The 12,944-nt window shown below is 49.8% G+C and overlaps 2 protein-coding genes and 1 long non-coding RNA gene across 5 annotated transcripts in view; 1 reads left to right on the top strand and 2 right to left on the bottom strand.

The window, feature by feature from the left end:
- LOC125365917 overlaps window positions 1–11,558 on the bottom strand; it is a 28,665-nt gene extending 17,107 nt beyond the window's left edge. Inside the window, exon 1 of the long non-coding RNA XR_007213751.1 lies at window positions 10,827–11,558. This is a non-coding gene — a long non-coding RNA (uncharacterized LOC125365917). The remainder of the gene's footprint in view (window positions 1–10,826) is intronic.
- The window catches only part of B3gntl1 (UDP-GlcNAc:betaGal beta-1,3-N-acetylglucosaminyltransferase like 1), an 83,510-nt gene extending 70,963 nt beyond the window's left edge, over window positions 1–12,547 (top strand). The window contains exons 8-13 of one of the 3 annotated variants that reach the window (XM_048366220.1): window positions 200–324; window positions 7,907–8,042; window positions 8,120–8,188; window positions 8,494–8,568; window positions 10,452–10,553; window positions 11,614–12,547. In XM_048366220.1, the coding sequence (XP_048222177.1) occupies window positions 200–324; window positions 7,907–8,042; window positions 8,120–8,188; window positions 8,494–8,568; window positions 10,452–10,532 (486 nt within the window). In that variant the 3' untranslated portion in view covers window positions 10,533–10,553; window positions 11,614–12,547. Of the gene's footprint in view, window positions 1–199; window positions 325–7,906; window positions 8,043–8,119; window positions 8,569–10,451; window positions 10,554–11,613 lie in introns of those variants that run through there. The other 2 variants (XR_007213750.1, XM_048366221.1) reach the window with 2 other exon arrangements.
- Tbcd (tubulin folding cofactor D) overlaps window positions 12,520–12,944 on the bottom strand; it is a 148,507-nt gene continuing 148,082 nt past the window's right edge. The window contains exon 39 of the mRNA XM_048366218.1: window positions 12,520–12,761. Within this exon, the coding sequence (XP_048222175.1) occupies window positions 12,729–12,761 (33 nt within the window). The 3' untranslated portion in view covers window positions 12,520–12,728. The remainder of the gene's footprint in view (window positions 12,762–12,944) is intronic.

The following is a 12,944-nucleotide window of genomic DNA, read 5'->3' as shown; positions in this document are numbered from 1 at the left end:
GATAGGTTCTCACTATGCTACCCAGGCTGGCCCTAAACTTCTCAGCTCATGCAAATCCTTCTACCTTGGCTTCTTGAGTATCGGGGAACACACCTGGCTCAAAGCTAGTTTCTTGGCAACAGAAGCATCCTCTCCCCTGCCCCAAAGCCTAAGTCAGCTAGCACAGGTGAGTGAGTACACTGTCCTTTGGCTCCTGCAGGGTGTGCCCGAGGACCTGCTGTTTTTCTATGAGCACCTCAGGAAAGGGGGTAGCGTCTTCCGGGTGGACCACAGCCTGCTCCTCTACCGTTACCATCTGTATGCGACCACACATTCTGTCCTTGAGTAAGTAAGCCACATCAGGTTCTAAAAACTCTCTGTGGAGGCCCAAGGATGTGTGAGACTCTGCCATAAGACTCGGTCTGGTAGAAAACTGGAGTCCCACCAAGGAGGTAGTACTTGGGATGTAGAGGTCATGACAAGAGTCCTTGGAGGAAGTGCAGGGTCTGAAAAGACCAAGAAGAAGGTCAGATGCCAGCCCTGTCCCTGGTTGTGTGAGGTGGAACCGTGGTCACATGGAGTGAGCCATCTCATGTGGGGCACAGGCCTTCTTAGCTGGTGGCAGTGGGACCCATGTTTATACCTCAGAGACTGCTCACAGACCCTGGACACTCATCCAGTGATCTTGGCGCCACATGCTGTGACTGAACTAGACTAGAACTATGACTCAACTCCGCTAGAGACATCCTGGCAGGGCATGGGGACCTATCTTAAATGGGCCAAGGCACCCAGCCAATTTTCTGTGCTGACTAGCTCCATCTCTCCTAGCATGGACTCAGGGCTGCCGCTCCAGGGGAAGGGGGAAGGCAAAAGGAGGGAAAGTTTGGGTAAGGTAGGATGTGTTCTTTTCTGTCTAAACTGTCTGTGTGGCAGGGGAGGTGCCTCACTGCCATGTATATGACACAGGAAGCTACTCACTGTCAGGTGCTGGCCCCATGGGTACTGGAGAGTTGGCCTCAGGGTGTCCCCTGACTGAGAGGAGCCGAGTCATGGTCACAAGTGTGTATTTCTGGGGTAGAGGTAGCCCCACATCTTGAACAGATGATTCCTGAGTAGGAATCATCTCCCTGGTGTCTGACTTCTACAACAGGGCCCCAAAATCCCTGTTGCCTGCTGCCGGAATGTTATGATTGTGCTGTGCATGGGAAAGAGTCAGATGTGCTTTCTAGCCTCAAGCTACAGGACCCACCCTTTTCAAAATCTGAATTTGGGGGCTGGGGATATGGCCTAGTGGCAAGAGTGCCTGCCTCATATACATGAGGCCCTGGGTTCGATTCCCCAGCACCACATATACAGAAAATGGCCAGAAGTGGCGCTGTGGCTCAAGTGGCAGAGTGCTAGCCTTGAGCAAGAAGAAGCCAGGGACAGTGCTCAGGCCCTGAGTCCAAGCCCCAGGACTGGCAAAAAAAAAAAAAAAAAAAAAAAAAAAATCTGAATTTGATGCAGCTACCTACAGGAGTGTCTTGCTGAGAGTTACCCCAGATTTGACACATGCTGGTGGGACCCATACTCTTAGGAGGGTATTCAGCAGGAAGATGAGAGAATGAAAAAGGGACTGGAAAAGCAGGAGAAGAAAAATCAGCAAATTGAAGAGTTGGTTTTGAAGCTGGGCACCAGTGGCTCACACCTGTAATCCCAGCTACTCAGGAGGCTGAGATCTGAGGATCACGGTTCAAAGGTAGTCCTGGCAGGGAAGTCTGTGAGACTCTTACCTCCAAGTAACCACCAGAAAACTGGAAATGGCACTGTGGCTCCAAGTGGTAGAGCACTAGCCTTAAGCAAAAAATCTTCAGGAACAGTGCTCAGGCCCCGAGTTAAAGCCCCACTACCCCCCCCCCCAAAAGGAATTGGTTATTTGACATAAAATCAATAAGCTTGATAACCTTTTAGCAAGACTGACTTTTAAAAAGTACATATTTGCCAATATTGGGAATGAAAAAAGGGCAAATCAGTATTGATCCCACTAATATTTAAAACATAATGGTGTTAGTAAATTAATAACTTTTCACAAAGAAGAGTCAGGCCATGTAGCTTTACTAACTGATGTCTTCTACCAAAGGTATAAAGAAAATGTGGCTCCAATATTACATACATACTTCCAGGAAGTGCAGAAGAAGTGATCTACTAGGTGTTAAGAGGAAAACCAGCTTCTTGCTTGATGATGTCACAAGTCTGACATCAAAATACACAAGGACATAACAAGAGGATGAGTTACAGACTAACACCTCTCAATGATGCAAACATAACTCACAGAATACCAGAGGGGTCAGGTCCATGAGCACAGAGGAAAAGATAAGGCAGCAGGAATACGAGCCTGGTTTAACAGCCAAAATCAATCAGTATGGTTTATTGCTTGAACAGAATAAAAGAGAAAAATCACAAGATCAATTCAGTAGATACAGAAAAAGCGTATGGCAAGATTTAATATCCATTTGTGATTTTTTTTTGGGGGGAGGGGCAGTCCTGGGCCTTGGACTCAAGGCCTGAGCACTGTCCCTGGCTTCTTTTTGCTCAAGGCTAGCACTCTGCCACTTGAGCCACAGCGCCACTTCTGGCCATTTTCTGTATATGTGGTGCTGGGGAATTGAACCCAGGGCCTCATGAATACGAGGCAGGCGCACTAGCCACTAGGCCATATCCCCAGCCCCCATTTGTGATTTTTTTAATCTCAGAAAATTAGAAATAGAAGAGAACTTTCTCAGTCTGTTAACACCTATAAAAAGTTGTGACTTCATGCTTAACCCAAGACAGAATCAGAGCAATTGTCTTTGTTCACCTCTTCTGTGGTAGCTTATTAGAGGTTGGTGCAGTAAGATGAAGAAAGAGAAATACAGACATCAAAAAGTGGAAGTAAAAATCATTTATAGCTGGCAAATGATGTCAGGAAAACAGAGCCAGGCATTTAACAGGTTTGTTCAGAAACAAGTTTATATCATCTCCATGGACTAACAGTGAACAGTGGGAAACCCCCTACTTAAGAGCACCAAAGTCAAAATACAGGGAAATTTAAGGAAGTGCATGTGTAATCCTCTGCTTTATAGTCACATAAATGGCTGGCAGAGATTGGAAAGGACCTGCAGCAAGCAGAGAGAACACCCTCCTGACTAGAGGACGGCGTTGCCAATACCCCTTCTCCCCACCTGACCCAGACCAAAGCTCCAGCAGCTGCCTGTGGGGACCCATCGCCAGATCACAAAGTTCACGTGCAAATTCAGATCCAGATTGGCCTTAAATAAGCTGCAAAGGAATGAAATGAACATCTCACAGGAGTGACTTTAAGGCTCACTCCTGTGAGAACTGTTATATAAAGGCAAAACCTGCCATTTAGACTGAGAACCCAGATGGAGACACACACACACACACTCTCTCTCTCACTCTCCCTCTCTCTCCCTCCCTCCCTCCCTCCCTCCCTTCCTCCCTCCCTCCCTCCCTCCCTCCGAAGCCACTCCTTGGGGAAGGAGCATACATTCTTAATAAATAGGACAGCTATTGATTCCCACAGACAAAAAGCGAGTCATCTTCCTGCCTCATACACTATAGGAAAGTTAGTTCAAAGAGTCTTTAAACAGTGACAGCTATAAACATAAAAACATCTAGACCCACAAAGCACATGGAAGAAAACATCAAGATAAATTTATTTTTTTAAAAAGCTTTTTATTTCTAGAAAAGCCTTCTAAATCTTGCACTGTTTTCTTTACTGCACTCCTGTGTTTATTTTCATGTGCTTTGACTGCATACATATGTTTGTATCCTCCTTGAATTTACTTAATGTTTTGTTTATATTCTATTTAAGTTCATTTAGCTACTTATTTGTATTCTATTTGATTTCAAGATAAATTTAAAACTTGTAGTTGGCAGATAGGTCGCAAAGGACATCAAAATCGTCCATTTAAAAATGGATAAATTGGATTTTGTAAAAAAAAAATTTGACTCAGAACTAAGAAGGCTGAGTCATAGTTTGGATCCAGCCCAGATAGACAGATCCTTGAAGTTTTTTTATCTCCAATTAACCAGCAAAAGAGCTAGAACTGGAGATGTGGATCAAGTGGTAGAATACCAGCTGTGAGTGGAAAAGTTGAGCAATAGTGCAGGACTCTTGAGTTCAAGCCCTAGTACTAGCACACTTACACAAACAGACAGTGTCACCTGAGGTACATCTTGGTGGCAGAGCTGGCCCAGCAGACCGACTCCAGGCTCCATCCCTAGCACTAACCTCCCCCCTTCCCAGTTACCTGCAAGGCTGAGAGAAACCTGCTTGAGCCCAACTATCTGGAAAGAGAGGGTACAGTCTCTGCAGCATGAAAAGACCCCTGTCTGTTAAAAGATAAAATCGAAAACAAAGAGGCAAGCCATAGACTGTGAGAAAATATTCACCGCCCGTACTAAGTCTAGTATGGAGAATATATAAGGACCCTCAGAACCCATTAACAATACCAATAAGTCAATGGAAATAGGAAAAATACCCAAATATATTATGACTCATGCTCAGTTGTGTGAGCACTGAGCTACTGATGCTTTTGACACAAATCTGCTGACTGACTAATAAAACACTGGACACTCTAGTCTCTTCCACTATCATCCTGCAGGCTACATGTGTTTCACCTTGAGGTTGTGCAGGGTGAATATGTGTTAATATGGTCTTTCTGTGTTGGTCTGAGACACAAGTGACCACAGCTCTCCTAGCCTGGCCATATAGGGAGGAATCCAGGCTTAAGAGCTGGCCACACACATCCTACCCTGTGCTACTACTACAAAGTGGCTGGTGTGTAGAGCCTGCTCCTTGTGCATGGTACGGCTTTGCCACCCACAGCACAAAATAAGTGATCTAATCTGAGTTTCTGTACTGGATTAAAGTCTTTGCTTTGTGGGTAGCAGCCTCCCAAAGTAAACCCTTAATTATATCCCAAGTCCTATTGAATAGTTGCATCTGTACAAATCTTGTCAGAAGTCCTCTGGTGGTGACTCTTATCCTGTCCTTTTTGTTTTAAATTGAGAAGGGCCTGGATTTGCATCAGTTAGCATTTTTGTATGAAATACTTCATATGTACCAAGACATGAAAGAATAATAAATCAAACACTATCCATGTCTGTCAACTCCTGAGCCATCAAACAGCACATTTAACCTTGTGCTTGCCTTCTCTGTAAATCAGTTCCTCTGGCATCACACCCAAGATGTGCAAGAAGCATGCTGTTGTAGTCTTCATCCCCATGCTGCATGGACTTAATGTCTACTCATCAGAGGGCTGGAGAGAAAGCTTTGGCCCTTTCTTCTCACCACATGAGAATGTAGCACTAAGGTGCACCCTGGAAAGAGGAGCCAGGCAACTAAACACAAAGCCTGCCAGTACCCTGGGCCTTGGTCACCAGCCCCAGATCTGGAACAGTAGTTCTTCCTCTTAGTAAACAGCCCAGGCTCAGTATAACACTTATTTATATATTAAGACAGATTGGGTATTCTGAACACTTGGAGCTGGTTGTAGAGCCTGTGTACACAGACAAATTGCCCATGCCCCTGAACACTGGGGCTGTGTATCCAGACAAGCTGTCCAGGCCCCTGAGCATTGGGTCAGGACTTGTCCTCCACAGAGATAACAAATTGACTCAGCCTATGTGTGGATAGAGCATCAGAAAAAGATCATCTGAATGAGTGTCAGCCAGTTCTCTGTAGGAGCTACTCTTGCACAGATGCATACACACCTGGGTATATGCACCCACATATACTCCTGCACATACACGTGCTACAATGCACACATAGCACACATGTACATAAACATGCACAACATGCATGTACACACGTGGGCACTAGGTGTGCACTAAGCATACACACCTACACTGCACATGTATACAATACTCATGAACATACAAGGCACTACTCCTAGTCATACTGCACTCATGTACAGTGCACACACGGACACTCAGTCCTGCCTCAGGCTGACCAAGACTGGCTTCCTGCTGACTGTGACCTGGGCAGGGACAGGCTTTTGAGGTGGCCACAGAAGGCCAGGTGAGGACAAGCTGCTCTCCTGGCAGAGCTTCCTTGAAAGCCTGAACTGGCAGAAGATACCATGGGAGTCCCACCCTGTCCTGCCCCTGGCCCTGCTCTGAGTTCTAGAAATGAGCGGAGAACTGGCCAATGTCCCTGCCGCAGTTAAGGGGCACAATGTGGTCAGGAGGGGTTGAATCAGTAGCCCAGGGCCCGGCAGGATCTGCTTTGCCTGGACCCTCACCATTCCTATCAGAGCCCAACTACAGACACACGTCTTGCGTGTTCTTGGCTGATGCAGGGTCTAGAGTGCTTATGCACTCCTCTAACTGGAGACCCTGAGGTGCATTATCTGCTCTGCTGTTGACCACCTAGCTGGCCTTTTATTCTTCACACCGGGGGGTGTCTCTAGAACCATCATACTTTACCTTCTCTACAGGAAAAGTCTTTCTTGGGCATGGGTATGGTTCCAGTGGTACAGCACTTGCCTAGCAAATGGGCAGTCCAAGGCTGGATCTTCAATAGGGCATAAAAGGAGGCCCTTTCTTGTTGGGAGCTGTGATTCTTCCCTTGTGGAATAGTTCACCCAGTAGACCTGAAGTGTGAGGCTCAGGTTCTCCTACCTGTGAAAAGACCTCCACCTCCCTGGGTAATACAGAGTTGTGCATACATGTGGCTGTGCTGGGGATCCTGCATGTCCAGTTCTTCCAGAAGTGAGACACTAGATGGCCACAGCAACAACTGGTCAAAGCCCAAGATTTGCACACTGTTCCCCAACCTGCACTCCAGAGTCTGCAGCTCAGCACAGTCCTAGTTTAAAAGATAGGAGGTTGCAGAGGACATAGCAAATGCCTACTGTGAGTACAGACAGGAATCAGCAAACTACTGAGCCCCTTCCATGCGTACAGTGACTAGGACGCTGGGCCCAAGGCAGTGAGCAGGGCTGGCAGAGGCTGGCTTTGCACTGGGGGATCAGCAGGCCAGTAGAGCTCTAGGACACGAGAAGGAGGCCTGTCAGGAGTCATGCCCATGGCCTTGCGGTGGGGGCCACAGGGGTGAAGGGGAGTTTGCCTATCCTAGGCAGACATCGCTCCAAGAAGGAGACATCTCTGAGGGTGGCACTAGGGGAATCATGATTTATTTGGGGCAAGAACCCTGTGACTGAATGATGTTTCTGTGTGCAAAGTGTGACTTCACGTGGTACACCTTCTTAAGCTTGTGATTCGTGAGGGATGGCTCTACATTTGAGGGCAGAGACCTGATGGGCCTTCCCTGTGTATCTGATTGCATCAAGTAGAGAACGGACATGCGCTGGCGTTGGTGTGCGCTGGAGCTGGTGGCTGCCCTGACAGATGTGGGGAGGCCCTACTACAGGCCTGAATCTCCAGAACCGGGGGTGGGGGTGTCCAATCCAGAGAACATACCTGCTTAGTACCTCAGGGCTGCACCCGGTGCATGGTGGTTCGTGGGGAGGTTTCTGATGATTGGCTTTGTCAGGTAGCCTGAGGACATTGTGTCAGGTCTGTTTATTTGTTCTGTTTTTGTTGCCAGTCCTGGGGTGTGGACTCAGGGCCTGAGCACTGTCCCTGGCTTCTTTTTGCTCAAGGCTAGTAGCACTCTACCTCTTGAGCCACAGCACCCCTTCTGGCCATTTTCTATATATGTGGTGCTGAGGAATCAAACCCAGGGCTTCATGCATACGAGGCGAGCACTTTACCGCTAGGCCATATTCCCAGCCCTTGTGTCAGGTCTGATGTTCATCCCACACCAGCAAGGTGAGCCTCAGTAGGCATGAATGGCTCCTCTGTAAGTGTCCCCAGGGCCAAGAGGCAAGCTTGACCCTGGGATGCCTAGCCAGCACCAGCTATCCCTTCTCTGTTGCAGGACAACCATCTGGACTCACCGAGTCCACTTCCTGGAGGAGCAGGCCCTGCCCCGCTGGGCCTCCTTCACCATCTGGAATGCAGGCAAGCAGGGACGCAGGCTGTACCGGAGTCTAACTGCTGCCAACCAGCACAAGGTCAGCCTGTCCCCTCCCCAGCCCTCCCCAGCCACACAGAACAGGCCCCGGAGCTGCTGACCCATTCTCACCCCCAGGTGGTCGCCTTCTGTGACGTGGACAGGAACAAGATCAAGAAGGGCTTCTACTGCTATGAGGATGCACAGGTGTGCGGGCCCTCCAGGGAGGGGTCACCCACCCACTCCTGGAAGATGCAGCCCCCAGCTCCCGGGGTTCAGTACCGTGGGAGACTCCTGTGTGCTCCTCATGGGGCTGGGCCTGGAGGTCAGTTTGCCACAGTTGGTGTTACAGCACTGGTTCTGTTAAGATTGTCCAGGCTTCTTGAGATAGGTACAGCTGTCCGTCCTGCCTTGACTGGCTCAGGACCCCTGTCCCACCACCCTCGAGTGCTACAGGGACCCTTCTTCCGTGAGGAACCTGAGTGACTCTGGATGGCACATCTTCCCTCCAGGAAAGGCCCAAGCCTCAAATCCCCATCCTGCACTTCCGAGCTGCACAGCCACCCTTCGTCATCTGTGTGAAGCTGGTGAGTGCTGGACACAGCTGCAGGGCTCCTGGGTCCCAGGCTCGGTGGTCTCTTCTCGCCCTGACTCTGTGCCTAAGGGGTGGGGCATGTTCACTTATAGCCCAGTTGTCTGCACCCTTGTTTTGATCCAGCTCTTGACCTGCAGCCAGGATACCCTGAGATGTGTCAGAGGCCATGACTACTTGCCCTACGGGCTGGGAGGCAGCCAGGACTGGAGAGATGGAAACCTGGGTACACCCTCAGAAACATCCCTTTCCCATCTTTAACACTCTGCAAACCCAAGTTCGTTGGAAACTCAAAGACTTGTCAGGCCCAACCATGGTGTGGTTATCAATGTCACTCAACTTGTACAGTCCATTCTGTACCATCTCTGTATGGCAGAGCCTGGCGGCAACCACAGGGCTGCTGAAACAGCCCAGGATGGCAAAAACAAACAAAAAAAAAAACCCAGCATGGGTGTTGGTCTGGATCACCGTGTCCAATTGGTGGGCAAAATGCTTGCTGAGCAGTGCTGCCCAGGCAAGAGCCCCAGGCAGCAGGGAGACACACAGCACCCTCACTTTCATAGGCCAGTTTTTGGCTGGTCATTTCAGCACACTGCACATCCATCTCCCTGATCATACACCTAGTGGGAAGCTGCCCCTTTTGTAGCTCATGTGAAGGAGTGGAATCAAGCTTTATCATCTCAGGTTCATTCCTTGGGACATCTGAGTTCATGCATGTTGTGGCATGTAGTTTCGACTGTTGGATCACATTAGTATGTCAGGGACCAGGCCTGAAGGGGTCTTCCCCAGGGCTGAGCATTCCTCTGGAGGAAGTGCTCTGGAGGCAGAAGGCTCCTCACTGTAAGGGTTACTCAGGCTGGACACTCAAGCTCAGTTCCCAGTCATTTTGGGGCAACCCGCTCTCACTGTGGCTTTGGGTGCAGCTTACCACCCAGGGTAAGCACCTCCCATCTCTGTGTGTTTGGATTCCCCCTGTGACACTTTGATCGGGCTCTCCTTGTCCACTAGACTACCTTCTGGAAACGGTTCTCTGCACTCTCTGGATGCCAGTCCATATTGGCTTTGAATCTTACAAATGCCTCCATTTGGTGGCTGCCATTTCAATCCCAGCAGAACATGTTATGTGCAGGAGATTGCTATTTAGCACCATGTTTAAGAAGGTGCCAAGCCCCAGTATCTCCTCTGCAGATGGGTCAGGAAGATGAAGAACCTATAGCTGGTATGAGAGAGTGGACCGCTGAATGGATTTTCCCCCAAGGTTTTCTAGCCAGAGTCCATTGGTAACAGTGGGGATGGACAAGGTGGGTGAAGCATGGGCAGGCCAGAATACCCGTCAGCATGATACTCTACGTGGTCTCTTCCACATCCTGCCAGAGGCCTGAGACTCTTATCCGCCATTGCTCAAGTCTTCCCTCAAGAGCTACATTCTTGAGCTATGGCCTCTGGTTAAACTTGCTGGAATGAGGCAGAAGGCTTGGGAATGGGCCACAGGCCAATACCTACACCAAAGACAAGATGAAGCATTTGGAGGCCTAGGATCATAGCACTTGCTTTGCTGTGGTACAGGTGTGACCAAAAAAGTGGCCCTAGTCTAGGGGGGGGGGGGGGCGGCAAGTGTGAGGTCCCAGGAATAGGGAAGGAATGCAAGTCTGCTCCAACAGCTACACGAGGCCAACTTCAGGCCAGTCATCTCTCAGACCCCACAATGTCAATGATCAGAGCTTAGTATTAGCAGCATCATTGCTGTCTCTGGCCCCTGTCTCCTTCCACCCCTATCCTCCATTAACAGGAGCAAAGTTCAGTGTACATGAGAGGCAGGCACAGGTGACCCAGGGAGCAAAGGGATACCTGACCAGGCTGGACTTGATCTCCCAACAGGACCTCACAGGGGGCGCGTTTGAGGACAACCTGAAGTCGCTGCACCTGCAGGAAGGCCGGGACTTCCTGCACTTCAGCTGAGTCCGAGGCAGTGGGCCCCAGGTGGGTCTCCTCAGAGCCTCCACCCTGTTCCACGTCCATCACATGGATGCTTTGTTTCTGTTTCCCTTGACCTCTCCCACCCCATGTTCCACACAGTCATTTTTCGGCCCTTGTTTTCTGATACAGTCAGAGCGTCAGGGTCCCTCAGGCACCACATCTGATGAATTCCTGGGTTATCCTTCACAGGATTGTTTTAAGTTGTACCACCTGTTATTTTTACTATAGTTCTTTTATGCTTTTTTTTTTTTTAAAAAAAGCCTATGCTGTAAAAACAAGCTTTTCATTTCCTATTCATCCTTGGTAGTTTTACATCAAAAATCTCAATTCCAATAACTTGCATGGGCTAGTGGGTTGGCCTGGGCCTTGGGCTCACTAGCCAAGTGCTTCACTAGTTGAGTCTCACAACCAGTCCTTTTGTTTTTAGTTTTTCCGATAGTTTCAGACTTTTTATTTTGCTTGGGCTAGCCTTGAGCTGTGCTCCCTGTCTAACTCCTGAATAGCTGAGATTACAGGAATGTGCCACTGTGGTAGCTACTTTACTTTCCCTCTGCCTTAGTTATACCTACTAAAGCTGTGGGCTTTATTTAGCTGGGAACAGGTATGCACTAGGAGATACCTGGTAATGCCTGGACACTGAGTCACAACTGGAGTGCAGGATGTTGCAAAGCATGCTACAATGCAACCGATAAGCCCACATGTTAAATTTAAGAAAGGAAACATCACGAGCCGGGTGCTGGTGGTCCATGCTGTCCGTGTCCATACTGGCTGCCCTGAAAGCTGTGGGCAGGAGGGGGCAACCACTGAGTGCCGTCCCCAGAACAGGCTCCAGACACCACACTGCTGAGAGGTTCCCCCACGTCACCAGACATGCAAGGAGCAGGACTGGGTAAGGTGTGGGATCCCTCATGGACAGCCCACCAGGTGCCATCACATGGAAACAGGAACTGCTTTGCTAGAGTGCCACTCACAGGTCTCATGTCTTAAAAGGCCTCCTCGCTGGAATTGGTGAGGTTCTTGTGGGTGTTGTTTTTTTTTAATTAACACTTTGTTTTCTTCTCAGAAGTCACCTGTGCTACCCTAGCAGAAAGGACAGTAGAGCCTTCCCCACACATGGGCATAGCTGTGCCCGGTCCTGTGGGCATGTGTCCTCAGCCACTCTTTCATCTGGGAGAGGAAACTGCCAGTGCCAGGAAGCATGTGACACTGCTGGAACGAAGTAAGAGCCAAAGCCCTGCCTGTGTGGCAAAGCTTCCTGTTCCAGAACAGAGGCCACTGGCACAAGGAGCCTGGTGGCTTAATCCAGACCTAGTGGGTGACTCCTTGGAAGCAGCGGGTGCCGCACTCTTGTCAGGCCTGGCCAGCTCCCCTAGGTCAAGCGACTGGATACATGTGGACACAGGTATCCCAGGGGGCCAGGTATTAAACGGACAGCCTGGGCTCACAGGCCCTGGTGATCTTGCCCCCATGTGGGAGAACAATTCTGCTCCCACCATTCCTGTGTCCAACCTGCGATGCCCAGAGACAAAAGATGCTCTTGCTTCCAAGGCCTGCCCAGTGGCAGGTATGAGAAGGAAGAGGTGCTGCCTTTCCTTAAGAGGCCCTGGGTCTGCTCTGTCTAGGTGTGAGAAGACACTGGGCCTTAGTTTCTTCAGGACCAACATGGTGCACTGAGGAACAGAGGAGTCAACAGTGTTTCCACAAGAGGACACGCTGGATTCAGAACCCCGTAAGCCGTCAAGCCACTCATTTGGCTGTCAATGCTTTCTGTGGATAGCCTCCACGGGTTGGAAGAACAATCACCGATACCCTGCATACAGCCCAATGACATCAGGCAACACCCACATCAATCTCTCAGTGCCCGTACCAGCCCTGCCCAGCTCCAACACACAGTGGGTCTCAAGTCCGTCCTTCCCACCACCACCCCCGCACACGCGCGCATGCACACACCAGCCTTGGAGACAGGCATATGTGGGCACATGATTTTATGGAAAAGCATTTGTGTTAACATCGGGACCAGCCACACCCCAGGTCATGAGAGCATGTGGCACAGCAGAGCACACATGAGGAAATGCTGCCACCTGGTGATGACCAGCCGCCGCCCTTCAGTGGACAGTCGGTGGCACAGGTTTCTCCGTGTTCCAGGATACAAGGCAGCCCAGCCAGCAGGTTGAGGGCTCAGCTCCCAGGACCAGCTTCAGTAGCAACAGGCTGTAAGAGAGACAGCAGCCTCAGGCTGATAAGTCCCACACTGGATTTGGGGCCCCAAGGAGAAAGACTTCTGTGTGGGAGCTGGGTGTTATGGGTAGCTAGGGCCTCCCTGCCACTAATTTGAGAGGAGGAGGATCCAGTCAACATGAACCTTCTGAGAACTGGAAACCCGACAGCACAATG

The sequence above is a fragment of the Perognathus longimembris genome, chromosome 17, assembly GCF_023159225.1.
Source record: "Perognathus longimembris pacificus isolate PPM17 chromosome 17, ASM2315922v1, whole genome shotgun sequence".
NCBI classification, from domain to species: domain Eukaryota; kingdom Metazoa; phylum Chordata; class Mammalia; order Rodentia; family Heteromyidae; genus Perognathus; species Perognathus longimembris.
The sequence above is the reverse complement of the archived record's forward strand: the minus strand, read 5'-3'. Positions and strand labels throughout refer to the sequence as shown.